This window comes from Bos mutus, chromosome 9 (genome assembly GCF_027580195.1).
Source record: "Bos mutus isolate GX-2022 chromosome 9, NWIPB_WYAK_1.1, whole genome shotgun sequence".
In the NCBI taxonomy this organism is placed as follows: domain Eukaryota; kingdom Metazoa; phylum Chordata; class Mammalia; order Artiodactyla; family Bovidae; genus Bos; species Bos mutus.
In genome coordinates, this window is record NC_091625.1 from 53,017,026 (window position 1) to 53,044,740 (window position 27,715).

General features: G+C 40.0%; 1 protein-coding gene and 1 long non-coding RNA gene across 2 annotated transcripts in view; one reads left to right on the forward strand and one right to left on the reverse strand.

The window, feature by feature from the left end:
* Positions 1-2,775, reverse strand: part of LOC138989169 (uncharacterized) — a 34,201-nt gene extending 31,426 nt beyond the window's left edge. The window contains exon 1 of the long non-coding RNA XR_011465380.1: positions 2,039-2,775. This is a non-coding gene — a long non-coding RNA (uncharacterized lncRNA). The remainder of the gene's footprint in view (positions 1-2,038) is intronic.
* NDUFAF4 (NADH:ubiquinone oxidoreductase complex assembly factor 4) lies at positions 1,707-10,452 on the forward strand. The gene is made up of 3 exons (XM_005892259.3): positions 1,707-1,939; positions 2,793-2,896; positions 9,887-10,452. Exons 1-3 carry the CDS (start codon positions 1,804-1,806, stop codon positions 10,172-10,174), a joined length of 528 nt encoding a protein of 175 aa, XP_005892321.1. The 5' UTR covers positions 1,707-1,803; the 3' UTR covers positions 10,175-10,452.
* The last annotated feature ends 17,263 nt before the right edge of the window (positions 10,453-27,715 follow it).

The following is a 27,715-nucleotide window of genomic DNA, read 5'->3' on the forward strand; positions in this document are numbered from 1 at the left end:
GTAGAAATATGAAGACCTGTGCTCTAAAGCACTTACAGGCATGCTTGTCTCAAAGATGGAACTCTTGGAGCAGCCTGCCACCTTCAGGATAACTTCACAATTAACACTACCAGAGAACACTGGTTTTAGCCTCTGCAAATTCCAAATACCAATTCCAGTAAGAACATTTCATGATAGTTAATGGTGGAAGCTATGTCCCTTGTAGAACTTTTGGTATGATTACTATATGCAATAATTTTATTAGTTTTCTTTAAAGAAAACAGCCCTTTCTTTAGTTTGAGATTCTTTTAAAAATCATTACTTAACTTACTGTTGTCTCATTTCACTGCTTTTAAACTTCATTTTGCTGAGAGCTGAGAACCCTAAAAACAGATCTTACAGCCACAGTCTGAAAAATACTGTAACTTTGGAAACTCTGCCACTTTTTAGTGGGTTCTTTATGAATTAATGACAATATTTTTGAAGAATCTTAAATAAAAGCAACACTGTAATCCTTTCAGAGGAAGAAGGAAGAGGGAGAGAGGGGGAGGGAGGGAGAGAGAGACAAAGAGGAAGATTAAGAAAACATGTAACACCGCTCGTTTTTGTTGTTGTTGTTTTTTTTTTTTCCTATTGGCTGTTCCTTTCACTAAATTACAAGGAGGTCTCCGTGGCTTAAAAAGAATAAGAAAGGTATAGAACAAAGGAGAGATAGGCTAAGGTATGACGCAATGACTCAATGCTTAATGGCACAGAGACACAACACAAATTAGCATTGCTAAGTCACTTCAGTCGTGTTCGATTCTGTGCGACCCCATAGACGGCAGCCCACCAGGCTCCCCCGTCCCTGGGATTCTCCAGGCAAGAACACTGGAGTGGGCTGCCATTTCCTTCTCCAATGCATGAAAGTGAAAAGTGAAAGTGAAGTCGCTCAGTCGTGTCCGACTCTTAGCGACCCCATGGATTGCAGCCTACCAGGCTCCTCCGTCCATGGGATTTTCCAGGCAAGAGTACTGGAGTAGGGTGCCATTGCCTTCTCCAAATTAGCATTAAAAATACACAAAAAGAAGGAAAAGGAGAGCATAATGGAAATCGAGAGGTCAAATGCTTTAAGACAGCGCGATGTAAAAGATTCTGGGAAAAGAGAACAGGGCTCAGATTCAGACGCAACAGGCAACGGGACAGGAAAATAAGCGACATTTAAACAAAAGAGCGACAGAACAAATATTCATCGAGAATGAGTAAAATTTCACTATTTTCCTTTCATAAAAGGAGGAAATGGCTTTTTTAGAACCTTCCTTTAGCCATTAATTGCATTTATATTGGCTTCCTCTGGTTGCACCGACCTGTGAAAGAACTCAAGGTCAAGTTGCTTAGACTTTGATTCTCAGCCTGCAACTGTGGGATCACGTGGGGAACTTGAACCAACGCCAGGCCTCACTCGGGAGGGATTAAATCAGAAAACCTGGGGGAAATCCCGGCAAGAAAACTGTTTTAAAACTTCCCGCCGGACTCCACCAGGCTGAAGAGCGTAAAAACAAGGTGTGCCCAAGCCCTAAGTCCCGCCCCAAATCGCGGGAAGCAGCCGCAGGTGGGAGTATGTCTCCGCCCCAGAGGGAGGTGCTCCCTTTGAGATATTCTGGGTGGAGACGCGGCGTGTGCCCTCCCGACCGCTAGGGGGCGAACTGCACGCATTTAGCGCGCGTTTTGAAGCTCCAGTGCGGGTCACCCCCAGACGTGCGCATGCTCCGGTGTGTCCCGGAGGTCGCCCGCGCCGGTGTTTAACCACGTGTGGTGTAACTTAGGGCATCATGTTGTGAAGAAATGGGGGCTGCAGTGGCTCGCGCAGTCAGGAATTTCAACCTAGAGAACCGGGCGGGACGGGAAATCAGCAGAATGAAGCCTTCCCCCGCTCCCAGGCACCCCTCCACCAAGAACCTCCTGCTAGAGCAGATGAGCAGTAAGTGGTGTCTCGGGTTCCGGCGCTCGGTCTCCAGGTGTGGGTTGAGTGGTGGACCTCGGTGCAGTGGTGGGGGTGACCGGGGTCAGCCGCAATCACCTGGGTCAGCCGCAATCACCTGGGTCAGCCGAACTCGGGAAGGTGGCGCCACCGGGCTGGTGACATTGAGACTGTCTCCTTGCTCCCGCGGAGTCGGCGGCTCCGCCTACTTCGTAGCCTTGGAGGTGTCGGCGTCTGCCCATGCTGACCCCGCCCTCGCCGGCTTTAATACTTTGCGGCATGATACAAGGAATCAGAAGCAATCCTATGCGAGAGAACTTTCTAGACGTCTTCGCCGAACAGTGGACACCGAACTTGACCTAGCATTATGAGTTACATTTAAAACACGTCCTATTGTGTTCGAGTGAATGTTGATTAAGCAAAAAATGAAGTGACTGTCTTAAACAGAAAGCAACTCAAAGATTTAGAAAACGAATTTAATGGTTGCCGGGGTAGGAGGGGCCGTGTAAGGGATAGTTAGGGACTTTGGGAAGGTCATGTACACGCTGCTGTATTTAAAATGGGTAACCAACAACGGCCTATTGTATAGCACATGGAATTCTGCTCAGTATTATGTGCCAGCCTGGATAGGAGGGGGATTTGGGGGAGAATGGATACATGTGTATGTATGGCTGAGTCCCTTTCCTGTTCACCTGAAACTACCACAGTATTGTTAATCAGCTGTACCCCAATGCAAAACAAAAATTTTAAAGTTTTTGGGGAAAAAAAGTGACTGTTTTGTGTTAAGTGTTAGGATCTTATAGGAAATTTTCTTTTTTTTTTTACATTTGTAACATTCTTTTTCTTTCCTTAGGCCATCCAGAAATTAAGGGAGAAATTGATAGGAAAGATGACAAACTGCTGTCATTACTAAAAGACGTGTATGTTGATTCCCAAGATCCCGTGTCTTCTTTGCAGGTAATGTGTGTTTTCATTAAGTAAATATATATTATAACTCCTTGGAGCTCCAGGAGAATCACGTAGAGAAGTGTGGCAAATAGTAAAAGAGAGTGAGGGCTCTGCATGTTTATACATGTGTCAGTGTGCTTCTGAACCAGAATGCAGAGCTTTGGCAAAGTTGAAGCACAGAGGTCTAAGCAAGAGGTATTTGCTGAAATCTAAAAGACTTGTGAAAAAATAAGTAACAGACTTGTGAAAGGATTATTTGAATGCACCTCTATTATTTCAGAATTTATAGGATTTGGTAGGAAATTCCTACCAAATGACAGTTGGTCACTTGAATGACATTTGAATGACACCAAGAGAGAGCTTTTGGAGAAGGCAATGGCACCCCACTCCAGTACTCTTGCCTGGAAAATCCCATGGACGGAGGAGCCTGGAAGGCCGCAGTCCATGGGGTCGCTGAGGGTTGGCCATGACTGAGCGACTTCACTTTCACTTTTCACTTTCATGCATTGGAGAAGGAAATGGCAGCTCACTCCAGTGTTCTTGCCTGGAGAATCCCAGGGACAGGGGAGCCTGGTGGGCTGCCGTCTATGGGGTCGCACAGAGTCGGACACGACTGAAGTGACTTAGTAGTAGTAGTAGTAGTAGTAAGAGAGAGCTTTAATACTATTTTCTCTTCCTTCAGTGGTTTGAGGTATGTTCTGATATCAGAACATTTTTTAGTATTGTGTTGTTGGTGGGCTGTTTGTTTTTAAGAAAATATTCAGATAAGATCTGTAAAATCAGGGAGATGGCAGAATAAACTGGGAGTGGGAACCTGTATGTAAATATCAGGCACAAGTGCTCTGTGTACAGTGATGAACACAGCAGTTCTAGTCCTTGCTGTCACAGTGCTTATAGTGTTGTGAGGGACACAGGCATTAAACAACTGAGCAGCCACAGGTACATAATTGCGAAGTCTGTAAAGAGGAAATGTAGGCACTGAGCATATCAGAGGGAGCTGTTTGAGACAGAAGGACCAGGGATGGTTTCTGAGGAAGTGGCCTGAACAACAGCTGGGTGTTAGCCAGATGAGTTCATGGGGGCAGGAAGCTTCTAAGCAGGGAGAAGACTTTGATTAAAGGAGAGGGAAGTACCAGTGACCATTCCCTTTTCATTCTAAAATTCTCCAAAGTCTTTCTCTGTAGATAGGCAATAAACTGCACAGATACGTTAATAGTTATTAGTATAATTTTAAGTAGGGAAGAGAAAACGCACATGTAAAGTAAGGTTTGTAACTTGTTACAACAGTTATAGGGTTCGGTTATCAGATGTTCACATACACACACACACAAATATATAGGGGTTGATGTTTGTGTTCTTTATATTTAGACAGGTGTTGGATAATACTTCGGTATTGTTTCTCTCACATGTACTTATTCATTCTAAAATTAACTCTTGGGGAACAAAAACCATTTAATACTTCTGTATAAAATATAGAAATGTAAATATAATACTTAGGGGATACACAGTGGTGTTAAAATTTCTTGGAGTGGTATTAGGAAAAATCTGAAAAAACTCATTCATGGGCAAGGATAGTGAAGAAAAGGTTGAAATGCCTATTTATGTTTGTCTCTTTTTCTTTTGGGCAGTTCATAATTTTCTTAATGATTTGTGATGTCTTTAGACATCAGTGATGCTGTGGCTCTCATATGTCAAATAATTTACTTTTGTCCAACTTTTTATCTATTGCTATTCAAAATTTTGTGAAATATATTAGCCTTTTTGTCTTTCATTGTATGGACTCAGTCTAACATAAAGTCTTCTATATTTTCTTAGTACTTTTATGATTATATATTTTATGTTAAAATCTTTATTTGACATTAAATAAAGTTTTTGGTGAGGGAGAACTTTTCAACTGGATGGTCAGTTGTCTAAATATAATTTATTGAATAACCCAGTCCTTTCCCCACTCATTTAAAATGCTAATACATACACTTATAAGTCTGTTAACGGATTCATCAGTTCTATTTAATTTTTATGTCTACACTAGAATTATACTATTTTAATTAATAAAACTTTGTAAAGTATCTTGATACCTGTTATGATCATCCTTCTTTCTTTTCAGAAGTTCTTTGACTCTTGCCACACATTTTTTCCCCATATGAACAGGTTCTTGAAAAGTCCTATTTTGATTTTGAGTGTAATTGAATTGGAATTTATAGATTAATTGAGAATTAACATTTTTGTTTTATTGAGTCTTTGAAGGGTACAGGGAAGATTGTTACTATGAGATCTCTTTTCTCCCTAAGTTTTTAACTATTTATTGCTAATATGTCACACAAAAAAAGTGATTTTTGTATTGCACGTGCCTGCTTTGCTAGGTTATTATTTCTCTTTGTTTTTCAGTTGATTCTTTTATATTTTTCTAAAGATATTCTCATACCATTGGAATGGAATTACAATTTTCTCTCTCTCTAGTGTTTATACTTAATTCTCCTCTTACTGTGTCTATTATTCTGTCCTGTTCTTTCCTTGCATAGGGTGCCTGTAATTAATTAAAATAAAGTGATTTGGTCTGATTGAAAAATACTTTTATCACAGGATGTTTTGTTCTATTTTTAATTTGCTAAGAGTTTTTTTTTTTAATTAAAAGAGGATGTTGAATTTATCAGATTTTTTCAGTGTCATGTTAATTTTAGTATTTAATATTAATCAGAAGGGAAAACTGGATTAAAAAAGTATATATTAGGTGGTAAGAAGATACAGAACTAGGAAGATAAGGGAAACTTGAGTTTTTGGAAAGTGAAGAAGTTAGGAGTGTTTCAGGCCAGAGTTACAATATGAAGGTAGGAGAGTGTGTGGTGCCTTTAGAGTTCAGTACAGTTAGGAGCTAGTGGCTCAATGGTAAAGAACCTGTCAGTGCAGGAGCTGCAGGAGACTTGGGTTCATTACCTGGGTGGGGAAGATCCACTGGAGGAGGGAGGCAGTGGCAACTCACTTCAGTTTTCTTGCCTAGGAAGTCCCATGGATAGAGGAGCCTGGTGGGGTTGCAAAGAGCTGGACACAACTGAGCAACTGAGAACGCACACACCCACAGTTAGAAGAAAGTATGAGGGATGAATCTGGGTCGATGAAATGGGGTGGGGTAGAAAGTCAGTAGGGGCCAAATCATGAAGGTTGTATTTGTCTTGCTAAGGAATTTGAGTTTTATCCTGAGGGCAGTTGGAAGTCATTGAAGAGTTTCCTGTGGAAGAGTGACTTCAGATCTGCTTCATTCTGAGGGCAGTTTTGAGGGTGGGCTGGGAGGGAGGGAGGGAAAGGCATTTTACCCAGTTAAGAGGAGACCAGGCTTTTGCAGTAATTCCCGTAAGAGACATTGGCTTGGACAAGGGTAATTAGTGACTGGGAGAGAATGAACAGGTTTGAGAGGGACTTAGAAGCATGAGCAGGATTTGATCATTGATTGGTTGTAATGAGTGAGGAGAGGGAAATGTCAAATATAAGAGAAACTGAGTTTTGAAGTGGGCTATGAGAGATGGGTGGAGTTGGTCCCTGAGCTAGAGAATATGGGGACAAAATTGTATTTTCAGAGAAAAGGGACAAGTTCAGCTTTAGACAAGTTGATCTTTGAGGTACTTATAGGTTATCAAGTAAAAATGTAGTTAGTCATTTGGGAATTGGGATCTGAAAGTCAGGAGAAAGGTCAAGGTTTGAGACCATATTTGACAGTCATTGATGTGTGGATAATAATAATAAGGGGATGGTGGGATTGCTTGGGGGGAATGTGTAGAGTGAGAAGAGGGCCTGGGCCAGAACTTGGGGGCATACTAACATTTACAGGGTAGCTGAAGTGAATAGACCGCAAGGAAGGAACCACTGCGGAGACAGATGGAACACTAGGAGAGAGGTGGTATGGAAACCAAAGCAAAAATAGTTGTGGGTATGTGGGAGTGGTCAGCAGTGTTTGCTTAAAAAATGTCCTCTGGATTAAGATGTAATCCTCTGGATATGAGATCACAAGTACTATTTTTTAAAGCTGAACTGAAAAGAAGGAAACTGATCATAAAAGAAGAGTTGTTGGGTTTGATGATATTTACAATATCATGGTAATCCAAGTCTATGTCCTGACTAGTAGTGCTGAAGGAGCTGAAGTTGAATGGTTCTATGAAGACCTACAATTCCTTCTAGAACTAACACCAAAAAAGGATGTCCTCTTCATCATAGGGGACTGGAATGCAAAAGTAGGAAGTCATGAAATACCTGAAGTAACAGGCATATTTGGCCTTGGGGTACAGAATGTAGCAGGGCAAAGACTAATAGAGTTCTGCCAAGAGAATGAACTGGTCATAGCAAACACCCTCTTCCAACAACACAAGAGAAGACTCTACACATGGACATCACCAGATGGTCAACAATGAATCAGATTGACTATATTCTTTGTAGCCAAAGATGGAGAAGTTCTATACAGTCAGCAAAAACAAGACTGGGAGCTGACTGTGGTTCAGATCATGAACTCCTTATTGCCAAATTCACACTTAAATGGAAGGAAGTAAGGCAAATCATTAGACCATTCACGTATGACCTCAATCAAATCCCTAATGATTATATAGTGGAAGTGAGAAATAGATTTAAGGGACTAGATTGATAGAGAGCCTGATGAACTATGGATGGAGGTTTGTGACATTATATAGGAGACAGGGAGCAAGATCATCCCCAAGAAAAAGAAATGGAAAAAAGCAAAATGGCTATCTGAGGAGGCCTTACAAATAGCTGAGAAAAGAGAAGCCAAAAACAAAGGAGAAAAGGAAAGATATACCCATTTGAATGTAGAGTTCCAAAGAATAGCAAGGAGAGATAAGAAAGCCTTCCTCAGTGAAAGTGAAGTCGCTTAGTCGGGTCCGACTCATTGTGACCCCCGTGGACTGTAGGCCACCAGGAAATAGAGGAAAACAATAGAGTGGGAAAAACTAGAGATATCTTCAAGAAAATTAGAGATACCAAGGGAACATTTCATGCAAAGATGGGCTTGATAAAGGACAGAAATGGTATGGACGTAATAGAAGCAGAAGATATTAAGAAGAGGGGGCAAGAATACACAGAAGAACTGTACAAAAAAGATCTTCATGACCCAGATAACCACGATGGTGTGATCACTCACCTAGAGCCAGACATCCTGGAATGTGAAGTCCAGTGGGCATTAGGAAGCATCACTGTGAACAAAGCTTGTGGAGGTGATGGAATTCTAGTTGAGCTGTTTCAAATCCTGAAAGATGATGCTGTGAAAGTGCTGCACTCAATATGCCAGCAAATTTGGAAAATTCAGCAGTGGCCACAGGACTGGAAAAGGTCAGTTTTCATTCCAATCCCACAGAAATGCAATGCCAAAGAATGCTCAAACTACTGCACAATTGCACTCATTTCACACACTAGTAAAGTAATGCTCAAAATTCTCCAAGCCAGGCTTCAACAATATGTGAACCATAAACTTCCAGATGTTCAAGCTGGATTTAGAAAAGGCAGAGGAACCAGAGATCAAATTGCCAACATCTGCTGGATTATCGAAAAAACAAGAGAGTTCCAGAAAAATACTGTTTCTGCTTTATTGACTATGCCAAAACCTTTGACTGTGTGGATCACAATAACTGTGGAAAATTCTGAAGGAGATGGGAATACCAGACCACCTGACCTGCCTCTTGAGAAATCTGTGTGCAGGTCAGGAAGCTACAGTTAGAACTGGACTTGGAACAGCAGACTGGTTCCAAATAGAAAAAGGAGTACGTCAAGGCTGTATATTGTCACCCTGCTTATTTAACTTCTATGCAGAGTACATCATGAGAAACGCTGGGCTGGAAGAAGCATAAGCTGGAATCAAGATTGCTGGGAGAAATATGAATTACCTCAAATAAGCAGATGATCACCACCACTATGGCAGAAAGTGAAGAAAAACTAAAGATCCTCTTGATGAAAGTGAAAGTAGAGAGTGAAAAAGTTGGCTTAAGGCTCAATATTCAGAAAACTAAGATCATGGCATCTGGTCCCATCAGTTCAGTTCAGTTCCTGAGTCATGTCCGACTCTTTGCGACCCCATGAATTGCAGCATGCCAGGCCTCCCTGTCCATCACCAACTCCCAGAGTTCACCCAAATCCACATCCATTGAGTCTGTGATGCCATCCAGCTATCTCATCCTCTGTCGTCCCCTTTTCTTCCTGCCCTCAATCCCTCCCAGCATCAGTCTTTTCCAGTGAGTCAACTCTGCATGAGGTGGCCAAAGTACTGGAGTTTCAGCTTTAGCATCATTCCTTCCAAAGAACACCCAGGACTGATCTCCTTAGAATGGACTGGTTGGATCTCCTTACACTCCTGAATACTCATTGGAAAGACTGATGTTGAAGCTGAAGCTCCAGTACTTTGGACACCTGATGCTAAGAGTTGACTCACTGGAAAAGACCCTGATGCTGGGAAAGATTGAAGGCAGGGGGAGATGGGGACGACTGAGGATGAGATGGTTGGATGGCATCACTGACTCAATGGACATGAATTTGAGTAAACTCTGGGAGTTGGTGATGGACAGGGAGGCTTGGCGTGCTGCAGTCCATGGGGTTGCAAAGAGTTGGACATGACTGAGCGATTGAACTGAACTGAATATGAATACAAAACTAGGGAAAAGAATGAAGATTGTCAGGTAAGCTGTTAGAGCAGCATCAGGTTCCTGCCCTCCTAAAGCAGTTTATTGTTTCCAACCAACTTGTTATTCTTTTAATATATATGAAATAATGTGGTGAGTGGATGGTATCCATTTGATTGATTTCTACCTAATGATTGAACTATGGTTGTGAAATGGTGATATGGCAAAAGCACCATCAAACTAAGACTCATCTTAAAGAGAAAATGTAGTTTGGAGAAGCATGGGTAATACTTGTTTGAAGAAGAAAAATAGAGATTCAAGGCACGAAAGTAGATGTCAAATCCTTGCTCTCATCCTAAAAGCCTGTTTTTTGGTTTTTGTCTTTTGATACTAGGTAAAGGATGCCACAGCACGTCAGAAGCCTAAGGAGTTCAGGTTGCCGAAAGACTATCAGTTTGACATGATGGACGTTAAGAACATTCCCAAAGGCAAAATTTCCATTGTAGAGGCATTGACACTTCTCAATAATCATAAACTTTATCCAGACACATGGACTGCTAAGAAAATAGCTGAAGAATACCATCTAGAACAGCAAGATGTAAATTCCCTTCTCAAATATTTTGTGACTTTTGAAGTCAAAATCTTCCCCCCTGAAGGCAAGAAAGCAATAGAATCAAAATGAAGAGAATCTTGACAGGACTTTTCCTGTCCTCATCCCCATGCCCTGTTTATTTTCTTCATTTGTAGCAGGTTTAATTATATAAATTACCAATTGTGTTGAGCTACCTCTTTGTGAGAGCTTGCTATTTATGAACTCTTTTGAATATTCAGGATGGCTGATAGGATTGACTTTTCTCTCTGTTAAACTTTGGTTTAGTTTGTGTTCTTACGTAATATCAGCATGACTAATCAGCACATGTATAATTTACTGTAAATAAAAATTACTGTATTTTAAGCAAATCTATCATCAGCTTTTAAATTGGTCATGTAGCCTCTTGGGAAATATCCTGAATCCTTTCTTTAACATTCAGAGCTTCATCTTCCAGTGTAGGTAGCTGGTTTATTCTTCCTGTGAAATAGTGAAAGGAAGAGTTTTCCTGACTCTTAAGACTGTGAGTTTTTTTTGTTGAGGAAAGGGACGCTTGACATTGAAGTCCAATAACAATGTTTCCTGAATAATGGCAGACAGGAGACTGGATACAAAACAGTAGAAAATATATTTTTATTACTGTTCCAGGGAAAAAGAACTAGTGGAGACTTACTTTGTTTTGAATGAATTTTACATATAAAATAACTTTTTAAAAATACAAGCAAGAATTGGTGTTTATAAAATTTTGTCAGCCTCTGCTTTGACAACCAAACAGGTAAGTCCAAAAGCTTTCAGAGAGGCAGGTGGTAGAAACTCTCTGAAAAAAAAATAAGTTTTCTGTGGACTTAATGTAAAAGTACAAGATAATTTTAAAGCATAGTTAAAGAACCATGGTAAATTGAATTTGGTGATCAAATACATGTGTTTTTTTCCGATTTAAATACTGGCTGAAAGAAGAGATAAAAAATTACAAGTAGAAATATAACGTTTGATCACTGCAAAAGACTTGGAAAATTGCTGTCTCGATCATTTAACAAACTTAGGAGCACAGTGTGAGCCAGTACTAGGGTCTTCAGCAAGGTTGTGTAAGTTTAGCTCTGCAATATTACTACCTCTGGGAGTTTGGGTAGATTGCATAACCTCTTTGAGATTGTTTCCTCTATAAAATGAATATAATGCTGCTTTATTAAGTCAAAAGGTTACTGTGAAGATGCATAATAACTACAAAGGATGGAACAAATTCGACTTGAATTTTTGCAGTTCAGATGAGAAGCCTGAGGAAGTTTCCTGACCTATTTAAGATTATTCTGTAGTTTATGACATAGTCAGGCCCAGAATTTAGGATTTTAAAGTCCTAGTGGTATATTTTTTCTGTGAGCTGTGGGAATACTCGTAGAATGTGGTAAGAAAAATTTCAAGTTATCAGTGTTTTTCTGAGGGAAGACAGGCATCCCTGTCTTCCCAGGAATTTCCCCTGGGAATAATATGGAAGGTGCTGAGGAATTAAGCATGGTGATGGAATGAGGCCTTTGTAACGCTGAGAAGAGAAAAACTGACGGAGATGGGAGGATTTTAAGCTGTGTTCAGATGCAGTTTCATTATGTGAATCAACTATCCCTAGACCATATTTGGTTCAAAACCTTTTTTTTTTTTTTTTTTAAGAAAACAAGAATTCTGTCTATAAAATTGTGTTTTAGAAATTCAGTAAATCATCAAAACTGTTTTCCTTTACCAAATAAAGGTCAGTACCTGTACCTGAATCATAGTAATGCTGTTTCTGAGCCATCTTCACTATTCAGATCTACACTGTGGATAGGTAGCTGTAAATATGGCTGTGGTTATGTAGTGTCGCATGATATAGTCCTTCCCATATCATTGATTAGCCTATTACTGCTTTGTATCATGTGTAGGAGAGTGTTGGGTAGTAGTGGTGTCACAGACAGCATGGAGTTGAGATTCAGAAAATCTGGATGTAGATCTCAGCATCACCTCTAGCCATGTGATGTTGGCAGTGTCTTCAATTGTAAAACAGGTAATAATTGCTAGCATCTTTAAAGCAATTACTGTACTAGGCATTGATCTAGGTGCTTTACATGTATTAACAATATTTACCACTGGTAGGAGGAGAAGTACTGTTACTATATTTTACAAGGAAAATTGAAGTACAGGGATCTATAAAAGATGGCCTAACAAATGTTGGAGCCCAGATTTAAACTCTTTGAAAACCTTGTGCCCCTGACTGCAGCACTACCTTCGCTGTTTCTCTGTGGGACTATAAAAATTGGGTGCGATGGCATGCAAGGTGCCTGGGCTGTGTGAAGCCAGGACTACTCAGTGCCCTCAGCATGAGAATCTTCTGTGGACCTCTGGAAAAATACACATCTGGGCCTTCTCTGCTGTGGTAGACTGCTTTAGTCAGGCTGAGAGACTTCTTTGTTGATGAGCTCTGGATCAGGGATGTTTTAAAAATAATGACCAGTGTGCTGCGCTGACCATCTGTGCAGTTTAAATATCAACATTGTCTGGGTCTAAAGTTTCCTATGAAAGAAGAAAAGGGATAGGAGATAGGAGGGTAATTTTGAGGGAGTTTGAAGGAGAGAAATTTTATGGGACATGAAAAAGGAAGAAGGGAATAATTCCTGGAGGTTCGTGGTTAGCAGAGTTAGGGGAAGACACAGGGAGGCCAACCATAGGATGAACAGAACTGGGATCCAGGAAGCTGATACAGAAAAGCTGCCTAACTGGGCGGATATCACAAAGTTCTGCCATAAATAGGGTCACCATGTAAATTATTGCTCAAACTGAGACACTTGAGAGTGAAGAGGGCACCAGTTACATTAGGACAAGAGGCATAAACTGGAACGTCTTGGACAAGCTAGGAGATACGGTGAAAAGGCACTAATGCCGAGCTTGCCCACCTGTGATCTGGCTGCAATCCCCTTAGCTCCACATGATCAACATTTAGCACCTCACCATTAGCCAATCAGGAGTGGCTACTGTCTGTGCCAGAAGGCTTTTCTTGGTCCCAACTAATGCTTATGCACGGATATCCCCTCCTCCATATCTATTCCATGCTCTAAAATACTGGAGGTTCAGGTTAGTATGATGAAGCTTCTGTACTCATACCTACAGGGATTGAACTGATGTGGCACAAAGCGCCCTGAATTGGGGCTGAGCTTAAGGACAGCTTATTGGGTACAAGCTGAAAATATATAAGAAATGAACACAAAGGATTAAAATGATTTTATTTATCTTAAATAGCCATTGCTCATTATATAGCTCATCACTTTAAAGCTACTCTAGCTTACTTGTCTTAGACCATTAAATCTTTTGAGAGGACTATCCATTTGTTTATCTGGCTACTCCATTTCTTCTGCTTTAGGAACATTATAATAGAACTGAGTTACTTCTTAGGAGAAATGGTGAAATAACAGAAGCTCTTAGATTTAAGTCCATATGTAAAAACTCAAAGCTTTACCTTCAGCGCATTTAGGTGACTAATTCTGTGGCTTTTCTTTGCCGTTGTCTGCACTCCGACAATAGAACTGTGTCTTGGGAAGAACTGTAGGAGTTAGAAGAACAGAATCCTGAGCAGAGATGAGGTTCTATAAGTTTAATGTATTAATGTTGTGAAGTACATAGCAGGTAACACCCAAATTGATTCTTCTTACTTCCTGTGAGGAAAAAGGCAATGGGTAGGTCACTATAAAGATGAATACTTTGTTGATAAGAATTCAGTCAAAATGAGATAAGCTAGTACTTGGATGTTGAGAAGTAATTCCTGAGATGAGAAAAAATAGGAGTGTAGTCTTGAGGAGCAGAAAGAGTTCTTGGTTATTTGAGAGAATATAACCTTTGGAGAGGTGCATTTTTAAAGAGAGCTGCAACAATGCCACCTGAATGACAATGAACTCTGCTTCTGGTTCCAAAGAAAATAATAAAAGTAATTACCCATAGGATTGATTACTGACATTCACATCTGGAAATAGTGGGGCTACTGAGGAAAAAAAAATAAGTAATATTCGATTCATTTGTAAAATAAGCCTCAGGCCTTTTTCTTTTTTTCAAAAGAATAAGTAATGATTAAATTTAATACATGTATGTTTTGTCATAAAAATTCCACTTAGAATGATTTTGAGCAAATTTGCTATTTTAGTATACCTTATGTATGGGAAATATTATAGCCAGATTTTTCCTAAAATGCCTTCCTGCATTTCTAGGAAGCTATAATAATTCAAATAAATGAATAATTTCACTGAAATATGTAATGAAGATTATTTTATTTTGTAATTATAGTTTCATTTGCAGTGGTGCTTATTACACAATAGTATATTTTTGTGTAAGATTTAAATTGTATTTTCCTTTTACCTTGCTTTTTTCAATATAGTTCAACATAAATTTTTATGAATTGGTGAGTACATAAACAGATGCTGCTTTTCATAAACAGATGCTGCTTTTTAATTATTCAATTAAGAAACAGTACAAATGGGCTATATTTGTACTATGTTACTATATATTACTTAAATTTAATATTACTTTATATTTGCTTTAATATTTATTTAATATTTTAATGTTAAATTTAATATTACTATCAGTTCAGTTCAGTCGCTCAGTCGTGTCCGACTATTTGCAACCCCATGAATCGCATCACGCCAGGCCTCCCTGTCCATCACCAACTCCCGGAGTTCACTGAGACTCACGTCCATCGAGTCAGTGATGCCATCCAGCCATCTCATCCTCTGTCGTCCCCTTCTCTTCCTGCCCCCAATCCCTCCCAGCATCAGAGTCTTTTCCAATGAGTCAACTCTTTGCATAAGGTGGCCAAAGTACTGGAGTTTCAGCTTTAGCATCATTCCTTCCAAAGAACACCCAGGGCTGATCTTCAGAATGGACTGGTTGGATCTCCTTACAGTCCAAAGGACTCTCAAGAGTCTTTTCCAACACCACAGTTCAAAAGCATCAGCAAAAGAGACACTGATGTAGGGAACAGTCTTATGGACTCTGTGGGAGAGGGAGAGGGTGGGAAGATTTGGGAGAATGGCATTGAAACATGTAAAATATCATGTATGAAACGAGATGCCAGTCCAGGTTCGATGCACGATACTGGATGCTTGGGGCTAGTGCACTGGGACAACCCAGAGGGATGGTATGGGGAGGGAGGAGGGAGGAGGGTTCAGGATGGGGAGCACATGTATACCTGTGATGGATTCATTTTGATATTTGGCAAAACTAATACAATTATGTAAAGTTTAACAATAAAATAAAATTAAAAAAAAAAAAAAAGCATCAATTCTTCCGCACTCAGCTTTCTTCACAGTCCAACTCTCACATCCATACATGACCACTGGAAAAAGCCTTGACTAGACGGACCTTTGTTGGCAAAGTAATGTCTCTGCTTTTGAATATGCTATCTAGGTTGGTCATAACTTTCCTTCCAAGGAGTAAGTGTCTTTTAATTTCATGGCTGCAGTCACCATCTGCAGTGATTCTGGAGCCCCCCCCCAAAAAAAAGTCTGACACTGTTTCCACTGTTTCCCCATCTATTTCCCATGAAGTGATGGGACCAGATGCCATGATCTTAATTTTCTGAATGTTGAGCTTTAAGACAACTTTTCACTCTCCACTTTCACTTTCATCAAGAGGCTTTTTAGTTCCTCTTCACTTTCTGACATAAGGGTGGTGTCATCTGCATATCTGAGGTTATTGATATTTCTGCCAGCAATCTTGATTCCAGCTTGTACTTCTTCCAGCCCAGCGTTTCTCATGATGTACTCTGCATATAAATTAAATAAGCAGGGTGACAATATACAGCCTTGACGTACTCCTTTTCCTATTTGGAACCAGTCTGTTGTTCCATGTCCAGTTCTAACTGTTGCTTCCTGACCTGCATACACATTTCTCAAGAGGCAGGTCAGGTGTTCTGGTATTCCCATCTCTTTCAGAATTTTCCACAGTTTATTGTGATCCACACAGTCAAAGGCTTTGGCATAGTCAATAAAGCAGAAATAGATGTTTTTCTGGAACTCTCTTGCTTTTTCCATGATCCAGCGGATGTTGGCAATTTGATTTCTGGTTCCTCTTCCTTTTCTAAAACCAGAACCGTTCAATTTCAGCTTCTTCAGCGTTACTGGTTGGGGCATAGACTTGGATTACTGTGATATTGAATGGTTTGCCTTGGAATCAAACATATCATTTTGTGGTTTTTGAGATTGCATCCAAGTACTGCCTTTTGGACTCTTTTGTTGACCATGATGGCTACTCCATTTCTTCTAAGGGATTCCTGCCCAGAGTGGTAGATATAGTGGTCATCTGAGTTAAATTCACCCATTCCAGTCCATTTTAGTTCACTGATTCCTAGAATGTTGACATTCACTCTTGCTGTCTCCTGTTTGACCACTTCCAATTTGCCTCGATTCATGGACCTGACATTCCAGGTTCCTATGCAATATTGCTCTTTACAGCATCAGACCTTGCTTCTATCACCAGTCACATCCACAACTGGGTATTGTTTTTGCTTTGACTCCATCCCTTCATTCTTTCTGGAGTTATTTTTCCACTGATCTCCAGTAGCATATTGGGCACCTACTGACCTAGGGAGTTCCTCTTTCAGTAGCCTATCATTTTGCCTTTCATACTGTTCATGGGGTTCTCAAGGCAAGACTACTGAAGTGGTTTGCCATTCCCTTCTCCAGTGGACCACATTCTGTCAGATCTCTCCACCATGACCTGCCCGTCTTGGGTTGCCCCACGGGCATGGCTTAGTTTCATTGAGTTAGACAAGGCTGTGGTCCTAGTGTGATTAGATTGACTAGTTTTCTGTGATTATGGTTTCAGTGTGTCTGCCCTCTGATGCCCTCTTGCAACACCTACCGTCTTACTTGGGTTTCTCTTATCTTGGATATGGGGTATCTCTGCACGGCTGCTCCAGCAAAGCACAGCCACTGCTCCTTACCTTGGACGAGGGGTATCTCCTCACCACCGCCCCGCCTGACCTTGAATGTGGAATAGCTCCTCTAGACCCTCCTGCTCCCACGCAGCCACCACTCCTTGGATGTGGGGTTGCTCCTCTGGGCCTCTGCCCCTGGCCTCGGACGTGGGGTAGCTCCTTGTGGCTGCTCCTGTGCTGTCGCAGCCTGGCACTCTCGGCCACCGCCCCTGACCTCGTACGTGGGGTAGCTCCTCTCGTCCATGCTATGTGCGCCGTCGCAGCCGCCCATGCTATAATATAATATTATTATTATATAATATTATATGTTATTATACATTATTATATATATATATTATTATATATAATAATAATATTACTATATATTACTTAAATTTCTATTACTGTGGGGAAACCCCCGCATAGAATATTCAACTCTTACGAACTCTGTGCTTCAGGCCATTATCTATTAGTTATACAGTCATTTCTGTTTCAGCCTTCCTGTCCCTGGTGTTGGTCCACACTGAAGCTTTGGGTTCAGGTAAGGTACTTAGACATGAAAAAACACTTAATGTATCACAATGTCACCAAAGCGAATGAGCACCTTTTGTTCTCTTTGGTTATTCTTGTTACATTTTTTCCTTTCGTTACTGACCATGATGCTTCAGGAGGAATAACAAAAGGTAAGATAAAAGATTTTAAGAGATTCTAAAGCCTTTAAAACAGCATCCTTAATGAGATCTTTATTAAATATGTAGGTTGCACATTCTATTTTTTAAGGGACCCACTTTTAGGTAGGTCAAATGGACGACCCACTTCTGAATGTAGATATGATTAATAGCATGATTTTTTTTAAAAACTTTGCTTGCTCAAGTAATTTATTAAGGTGAGAGAAGACAAACATTTCACCTTTGCTTCATAGTATTGAATAGAGAAGTGGCTTTTCATATCATTTTCTCGAATCAGTAATATTGCTGTTTATTCATTTGTTTATTCATCACCACAAATATTTAGTTTTCTATTTACTGTGTGCCAGGCACCGTTCTAGAAGCTAGGAACACAGGGAAAATAACATCACGGAGCTTACAGTTTTACATTAGTCACTGTTTCAGTTATCTATAGCTCTACAACAAATCATCTCAAAATCTAGCAGCTTAGGGACTTCAGTCGTGGTCCAGTGGCTGAGACTCCACACTGCCAATGCAGGGGGCCTGAGTTTAATACCTGGTCAGGGAACTAGATTCTGGCATGCCACAACTAAGAGTTCATGTGCCAGAACTAAAGATTCCTCATTCCTCAGTGAATATTCCGTGTGCCGCAACCAAGACCTAGCACAGGCAAATAAATATATTAAAAAACAAACTAACAGCTTAAAAAAAATTCCTTATTATATATATCTTCCAGGGTTTTGCAGATTGTTGAGCTCATATATATATATATTATATATATGTATATATTATATATAATGTATACATATTATATATATAATGTATAATATATATACACAATATATAATATATATGTATATATGTATATATATATCTTCCAGGGTTTTGCAGATTGTTGGAGCTCAGCTGGGCAGTTTTCTCTTGTGATCTCTCATGTAATTACAGTGGGAACTGGTGTCATCTGTATATATGTATCATATACATATATATATATCATCATCATATATATATATGTGTATATATAGATAGATATCTATATGATATGATATCATATATATATGATATATCATATATATATAATCATATATATATATCATCATGTGTGTGTGTATATATATATATATATATATATTTTCCAGGGTTTTGCAGATTGTTGGAGCTCAGCTGGGCAGTTTTCTCTTGTGATCTCTCATGTAATTACAGTGGGAACTGGTGTCATCTGAAGGCTGACATGGGCTAGACATCCAAGGTGGCCCACACACACGGCAGGCAGCTGTTGCTGGTTGTTGCCTGAGAATTCAGCTAAGACTGGATCAGCACATCTGTAGGCAAGCTCTCTATGTGGCATGGGCTTCTTATAGCATGGTGACTGACTGGGTTCCAAAAGCAAATATTACAGGACAAAGAAAGTAGAATTGTCAGAAATTGTCAGAGCATCACTTCTTTTGTCAGTGCAGTCACAGAGCATGGGTAGGGAGCATGGGTAAGGATTCAAGGGTAAGGAGCCCTGGCCATACCTCCTGATGGGAGAGTGTCGAAGAATTCTTTGTCATCTTTGCCCTTTGCAGTGCATCACATCTGGAAGTGCATACTGTCAGTTTGTCATTTGGATTACGTTAACTTTGACAGCTTGGTTAAGGTGGTATCTGCCATATTTTTTCAGTAAAATTACTGTTTTTTCCCTTGTAATTAATAAGTTATTGATTAGGAAAGGGAATGAGAGGTACTTGATGTATTCTCTATCTTGATCTGGGCGGACATTGCATTAGTATATACCTATGTACAAATACATCAAGATCAAGATCAATACATTCATTTCAAAATAAAGCATTTTACATACTTGAGTGTAATACGATTAATATTTCAGTAAAAAAAAAAGTCTTAAATCTTCTTCTATATATGTTGCCTGGTTGTACTTTGGTTGATTTGACAATGATTTCACTAGTCTCCCAGTTACAAAAACCAAAACACTCAGACCTCTCTTGACTGTTCTTTAATTCAACCCTGCCTGCAGCTTCCAGCCTCCATCATGACTGTAATTCATTTTCCAACTGACACCCAGACTCATTTTTCTTGAAAAATGCAAATGTGAAACTGTTGTTCCCCTGCTTTAAATTCATTTCATCACCCCTAGGATAAAATGCAAGTTCCTTGAATTTTAAGGAGCTCCATGCCTGCTTAATCTCTCTAAACTCATTTCTCATAACTTTCGGTGTGAACACAGTCTTCCGTACTCAATTTCCTACTGAGGTACTATTTGTCTATGACCTAAAAGGTAAAATAACACTTCAATGGTTTATTGAATGGTTATCCAGTTCACTTCAGTTTGGTAAATATTACTTGAGTGTTAATTGGGTGCAAGTCTCTGCCATAGGTAGAGGTAAGAGTTATGACAAGGAATGAATGAAGTCCTTGCTTCCTGTTGGAATAAGAAAAGTGTACAAAGCCCCCTCACTATAGGGCAGAATTTAATAAGTGCCCTAAGAATTATAAATAAAATGCAATGGGAATTCATAGGAGGAAGAGATGAGAACCCTGCTGAGCAAGGTTTATTTGTCTTAATTAATGCTACTGTCTCAAGGAAAATGAAGGGGAAAATCATATAAAAGTAACGAGCTAGTAAAAAACTTAAGGTTCCAGAGAGCCCAGTCCATTGATGTGGGTGGTGTATTTGGTGGCTATGCAAACAGGAGGTCTTTCACTACCTGTAACATACTTTCACATTTCTTGAGAGGTTATTGAAAGTATGTGCCTTTTGTGTGGCTTCTATTTTCTTATGCTGGTAGTTACTGTTTCCACTTTTATTTTCTCCTTGCAGAGCACTGCTGTGGCTGACGCGGTACAGGCTCACCCTCTCTGTAATTCTTACTTTTTGTGCTGAGAGGGCTGTTGTGAGAAGGATTATTTTAATGTTTATGGAGAAGATGGGACCTCTCAGATCTTCACATTTCATTAGATTCCTAGTGTTCCTTCTACTCAGTTCAGTTCAGTCACTCAGTAGATCCAACTCTTTGCGACCCCATGAACTGCAGCATGCCAGGCCCCCCTGTCCATCACCAACCCCTGGATTCCACCCAAACCCATGTCCATCGAGGCAATGATGCTATCCAACCATCTCACCCTCTGTCGTCCCCTTCTCCTCCTGCCCTCAATCTTTCCCAGCATCAGTGTCTTTTCAAATGAGTCAGCTCTTGGCATCAGGTGGCCAAAGTATTGGAATTTCAGCTTCAACATCAGTCCTTCCAATGAACACCCAGGACTGATCTCCTTTAGGATGGACTGCTTGGATCTCCTTGTAGTCCAAAGGACTCTCAAGAGTCTTCTCCAACACCACAGTTCAAAAGCATCAATTCTTCGGTGTTCAGCTTTCTTCACAGTCCAACTTTCATATCCATACATGACCACTGGAAAAAACATAGCCTTGACTAGACGGACCTTTGGTGGCAAAGTAATATCTCTGCATTTTAATATGCTATCTAAGTTGGCCATAACTTTTCTTCCAAGGAGTAAGCGTCTTTTAATTTCATGGCTGCAGTCACCATCTGCAGTGATTTTGGAGCCCCCAAAAATAAAGTCAGCCACTGTTAACACTGTTTCCCCATCTATTTGCCATGAAGTGATGGGACCAGATGCCATGATCTTAGTTTTCTGAATGTTGAGCTTTTAAGTCAACTTTTTCACTCTACTCTTTCACTTTCATCAAGAGGCTTTTTAGTTCCTCTTCACTTTCTGCCATAGGGGTGGTGTCATCTGCATATCTGAGGTTATTGATATTTCTCCCGGCAATCTTGATTCCAGCTTGTGCTTCTTCCAGCCCAGCGTTTCTCATGATGTACTCTGCATAGAAATTAAATAAGCAGGGTGATAATATACAGCCGTGATGTACTCCTTTTCCTATTTGGAACCAGCCTGTTGTTCCATGTCCAGTTCTAACTGTTGCTTCCTGACCTGCATACAGTATTTATGTACATTAGAATGCTTTGATTATATAGCTGCTATAGAAGAACCAACTGTATTCATTTTCTAGGGTTGTCATAACAAGGTACCACACACTTGGTTGCTGAAACAAACACACCTTTCTCCTAGTTCTAGATTCTAGAAATCTGGGAGCAAAGTGTTGTCATGGCTGTTTCTCCTGAGGCCTCTCTGTTTGGCTTGAAGGGAGCCATCCTCTCCCCATGTCTTCACAAAGTTTTTCCTCTGTGCCTGTCTGTGTCCTGATCGCCTCTTATAGGAACATCAGTCTCATTGGATTGGGGCCCTCTCTGAATGGTCCTGTCTTAATGGCTCAGCAGTAAAGAATCCGCTGTGGTGCAGGAGATGCGAGTTCAATCGCTGGGTCGGGAAGATTCCCTGGAGGAGGAAACGGCAACCCACTCCTGTATTCTTGCCTGGAGAATCCATGGACAGAGGAGCCAGGTGGTCTACAGTCCATGGGGCTTGCAAGAGTCAGACACGACTTAGCGACTAAGCCGCCACTACAACCACCAGTACACCAAATACAGTCACATTCGGAGGTAATTTGGTGGTTAGGACTTCAACAAATAAAGTTTGAGGGAACATAATTCAACCAGTAACAGCAACCTATGTCAGATTTTAGTTGCATAATTATTTTCTTAAGGACATAATTCAATCTTGGTGTATTTTGCATTGCATAAAGTTCAAATGGGCTTATGAAGCAGTTTAGAATGCACATTTCTATTAATGATGGTGGGGACTTCTGTCCATTGAAGCATCCTATCGCATTGGATGGTAATTTAGCCAGAATTGGGTTCATCGCCTTCATTTTGCAGGTTCACTGTCTAAAGTCAAACAGTTCAAAGCAGAGTCTAGGAATTCAGGGTCCTGCTTCCCCAATTCACCGTGCAGTACTGGACCTACACTGTAATATTACTTAGTTTCCTAAAGGTGATCTGGAAACACTATAAGAGTCTCTATTGTCATCAGAAATAAAATTAGGCTTAAGGCATTTAATTGTATTCTAGTGCTTTGAAAATATTACAGTCTGTATGTAATACCCTTGTTAATTGTTCACAAGTGAACTAGCGGTTATTTAGCATATTAGCCAGGTGTACCTGTGTTCAAGTGTCAGCTTCTACCACATATTGGGAAGTTACTTAAACATTCTCAATTTCATTCCCCCAGCAATGAAGTTCCCCTACTATTTAGCTGTGAGAATATATCAAAATAAGAAATAAAATGTCTAATTTTTGTAAACTTCAGAATAAAACAAAAATCCCTTATCATAGCAATGTATCATTTTTATGTTTCTCTACCATAACTGTGATAATGATTAAAAAATGGTTTTGGGGCCTGTGGTAATTCTTTTTTCATGTTATTATTGTATTGATATCTTTGTAAATTTAAATCCTTCCTACTTTATATCTGTTCCCACATTTATAAACATTTTTCATAATTTTGAATTTTTTCAGAAATGACAATACAGTTTATAAGTAAAATAAAATTATTTCACTAATTGAGAGTTTAATTAATTAAAGAGAATTCTATAAAAGAATATTAAGAGGAATGTCAAACTTGATTTGTGATGAGTTATGAGAGAGGCTATGAGATAAAAGACATTAGAAAGATTAATTCTTAATTATTTAACTTGATAGTGTAATATAATCAGATTCTATCACTTGGGATTTTTATTATTTGCCAGTACTGGACAGAAGCAGACCATTTAAATAAAAGTGATTGCTAAGAAGAAAGCAAATGATAGTTTGCTGAGCAAACTTTTGGACACATTTAACTTGTTCTGGAGAATAAATTTCTTTTAAAACTAAAATTTGCTTTACAGACTTAATATATTACTATGTATTTGAGGAGATTATGCTAATTACAAAAGTGTGATTATTTTTTCTCTAACACGACTTCTATTTAAAAAGTGTGTATGTTTACATATCTTTGCTTGTCTTGTGAATTTCTGAGAGAAAAACTTCATGCCTTTAAAAAAAAAAAATTTTTAGCTGTGCTGCAGTTTACAGGGTTTTAGTTCCCCAATCAGGGATTGATCCCCAACAGCGGAAGCACCGAGTCCTAACCACCAGACCGCAAGGAATTCCCTAGAAATATTATCATTAGTGCATTTACCAATTTTGTCAGCTTGATTAGGGAGATTTCAGTCTAACTCTAATGATGGTAAATTTTTATGAAATAATCTGTAGGAAACCCCAAAGTAAAGTGATTTATTCCTTTGTGCATGCATGCTAAGTTGCTTCATTCCTGTCCTACTCTTTGTGACCCCTTGCACTGACTGTAGCCCGCCAGGCTCCTCTGTCCATGGGATTCTCCAAGCAAGAATACTGGAGTGGGTTACCATGCTCTTCTCCAAGAGATCTTCCTGACCCAGGGATTGAACCCACGTCTCTTGTATCTCCTGCATTGGCAGGTGTGTTCTTTATCACTAGCACCATGCGGGAAGCCCTTATTCTTTTGTGCATGCGTGTTAAGTCACTTCAGTCATGTCCAACTCTTTAGGACCCCATGGACTGTAGCCTGCCAGGCTCCTCTGTCCATGAGATTCTCCAGGCAAGAATACTGGAGTGGGTTTCCATGCCCTTCTCCAGGGAATATTCCTTTGCAGAGTACTACAAATATGTGAACCACTGAGTTCATCATGCTAATGTTGATAATAATATTTTTGTGGTGTATATTTACAGTGTTTATTATTTATTGGACATAGTGGTAAGTACTTTACATTTCTTATTGCATTTTATCCCCCCAGTTACTCTATATGGTAGCTTTTTTTTTTCCCTGCTGCACCATGAGGCATGTGGGATCTTAGTTCCCCAACTAGGGGTGGAAACTGTACCTCCTGCATTGGAAGTGTGGAGTCTTAACCACTGGACCACCAGGGAAGTCTTTATGGTAGTTTTTAAAAAATTATTATCCCCAGTTCACAGGTGAGAAAACTGGATGTTAGAGTGCTAAGTATCTACTTGATTGTCAGTCATGTTGTAAGTCGATGGGGGAGGGGCTGTCCCAGATGCAAGTCCTGGTCCAAAGCCCTGGCCTTGACCACAGTGGGGGTGGTGGGTTGCTTTACCATCACCACACCTAGATTCTACTTGTCATGCTCAGCACACAAGCAAGACTCTTTAACTTTGAGTCTGGAAACAAATATGACCTACAGTAAGGATTCCCAGAAAGATAAATTGCAGAGTGAAGTGATATTGCATAATGAATCTTACAGGAGAAGTGGTTATTGGGCTGCACATAAAAGGAGAGCTAGGAATTTGGAGGAAAGCTTTTTCTGGTGGCTCAGATGGTAAAGAATCTGCTTGTAATGCAGGAGACCTGGGTTCTCATGCCTGGGTCAGGAAGATCCCCTGGAGGAGGGCATGGCAACCCACTCCAGTATTCTTGCCTGGAGAATCCCATAGACAGAGGAGCCTGGTGGGCTACAGTCCATGGGGTTGCAAAGGGTCAGACATCACTGAAGCAACTAACACTTGCACTTTTTTTTTTTTTAGTGTAGAGAGAGGGAATGACGTATAAAGACTGGAAATACTCATTTTACCCAGTGTTTATGTATTTATTGAGTATGAGTCAGTAGTTTGCCTTATATTCTTTCTCCTACATCGCCTCTGTCCCCCTACGGAGGATTGGTTTCTTTATTTTCACAGATTTAGAGGACCTCAACTACCTTGTATTGCTAGAGCTTCTCTAACATCACGCTCTGTCTTGAGAATCTTTGTGGCCTTGCTGTTTGCCTCATCTTTGATGAATCAGTGCTGGCCTTTGAGGTACACACACATGGTCCTGCATAGTATCCTTGGTGATGAGATGCTGATAGAGGCTTTCAAATGCTGATTAACTGGACCTTCATATTCAGACATCTCAAGGGCTCAGAAAAGAAAGATCAGCTCCCTAAATGAGATTCCTAAAGATATACACCAGAAATTCTCTCCTCTCTTGACAACATCTTATTATGTTAATTATGGCAGCTTAGTTAGTTGTTCTGATGATAAAGGGAGAGGAGAGCTAGCAAGGAAGGAGTGGTAGAAGATTTGCTTTGAGGGGAGGGAAATAGGCTTCAGCATCTTTTACCAGATCTCACTTTTAGTAAATGGCCTTGGCTATCATGTTACCTCTGTCTGTGATGCTGGTATGTTTTCCATACATAATGAATATACTTAAGAATACTGGAAAAGTAAGAAAAGGATTATGATATTTGTTCTTGTTTTCTTTCTAGTTTAGTCTGACTTTCTGACTTTTTGACTAGTGTCTGTCATCACTTAACCTCTTGACTCATATTTATAGTCATGTCCTGAAAGCAATATTGATACATCACTTATATGTTAACAGCATTTAAAGTTTTCAAAGTTATTTCTCTAGTTCTGTTGCTCAGGTATCTGATTTTAACATGTATGAGAAAAACATAATCAAGCAAACACTTGATCCTTACAATTTTTCAAGGCTCAGTTATTAACTTCTTTAGGCAGAATTAATCCACCCCATTGGTTAAGATTTTGGCAAATGTGACCCTCTTCAGAAAACTAAGATCATGACATCTGGTCCCATCACTTCATGGCAAATAGATGGGAAAACAATGGAAACAGTGTCAGACTTTATTTTTGGGGGCTCCAAAATCACTGCAGATGGTGATTGCAGCCATGAAATTAAAAGACACTTACTCCTTGGAAAGAAAGTTATGACCAACCTAGACAGTGTATTAAAAAGCAGAGACACTACTTTGCCAACAAAGGTCCGTGTAGTCAAGTATATGGTTTTTCCAGTAGTCATGTATGGATGTGAGAGTTGGACTGTAAAGAAAGCTGAGTGCCAAAGAATTGATGCTTTTGAACTGTGGTGTTGGAGAAGACTCTTGAGAGTCCCTTGGACTGCAGGGAGATCCAACCAGTCCATCCTAAAGGAGCTCAGTCCTGGGTGTTCACTGGAAGGACTTTTGTTGAAGCTGAAACTCCAATACTTTGGCCACCTGATGCAAAGAGCTGACTCATTTGAAAAGACCCTGATGCTGGGAAAGATTGAGGGCAGGAGGAGAAGGGGATGACAGAGGATGAGATGGTTGGATGGCATCACTGACTCAATGGACATGAATTTGAGTAAACTCTGGGAGTTGGTGATGGACAGGGAGGCCTGGCGTGCTGTGGTTCATGGGGTTGCAAAGAGTTGGACACGACTGAGTAACTGAACTGAACTGACCCTCTTCCTGCAGTTCCTACAAAATTGCATATGTAGCAGTTTTGACTGAGAGGGTTTTGAATAGCCAGACATCATAATGAACTTTACCTGGGCTTCTCTCCTCCCAGCTGATTGTGATAGAATGTCTTTTTAAAAAGACACCCTGTCAATCAGACATTGGAGTGCACTGCTAACAATTTTGGGTATGAAAGATGAATTAGCCTCCTTGCACACTGTCTGCTATATTAACTCAAGATCTGGGGAGTCAGGGGGTTGGCCTAGATTTCCTTCTGGCCTATTTGAAACATCAAAGAGTAAGACAAAGCAATTGGACACCACAATATGAGAAAACTTTTGTTGAAAGATGAAGGTGGAACAGCCATCTAATTTATCATTTATCTATTCCCTACACTCATTGCCCATTGTCAGTTAGGAGTAAGAAGCTCTGGTCTCTCTTTTTTAAAAATTTATTTATTTTTAATTGGAGGATAATTGCTTTACAGTGTTGTGTTGGTTTCTGCCACACATCAGCATGAAGCAGACATTGGTATACAAATGTCCTCTCCCTCTTGAAACCCCTACCCCATCTCACCCCTTTAGGTTGTCACAAAGCACCCAGCTCTGTGCTGGACAGTAAATTCCCACTGGCTATCTATTTTACGTATGTTAATGTATATATGTCACTGCTACTCTCTCAATTCATCCCACCCTCTCCTTCCACCAATGTGTCCACAAGTTTCTTCCTTCTGCATCTCTACTGCTGCCCTCCAAATAGGTTCATCAGTATGGGTCCCTTTTTGAAAAGGAAAACAAGGAAAAGTTGGCAAGAATTTGAAGAAGATGGTTTGAATTGTGTTTTTCCTTGGATTTTCAAAAACAGTATTTGCACAT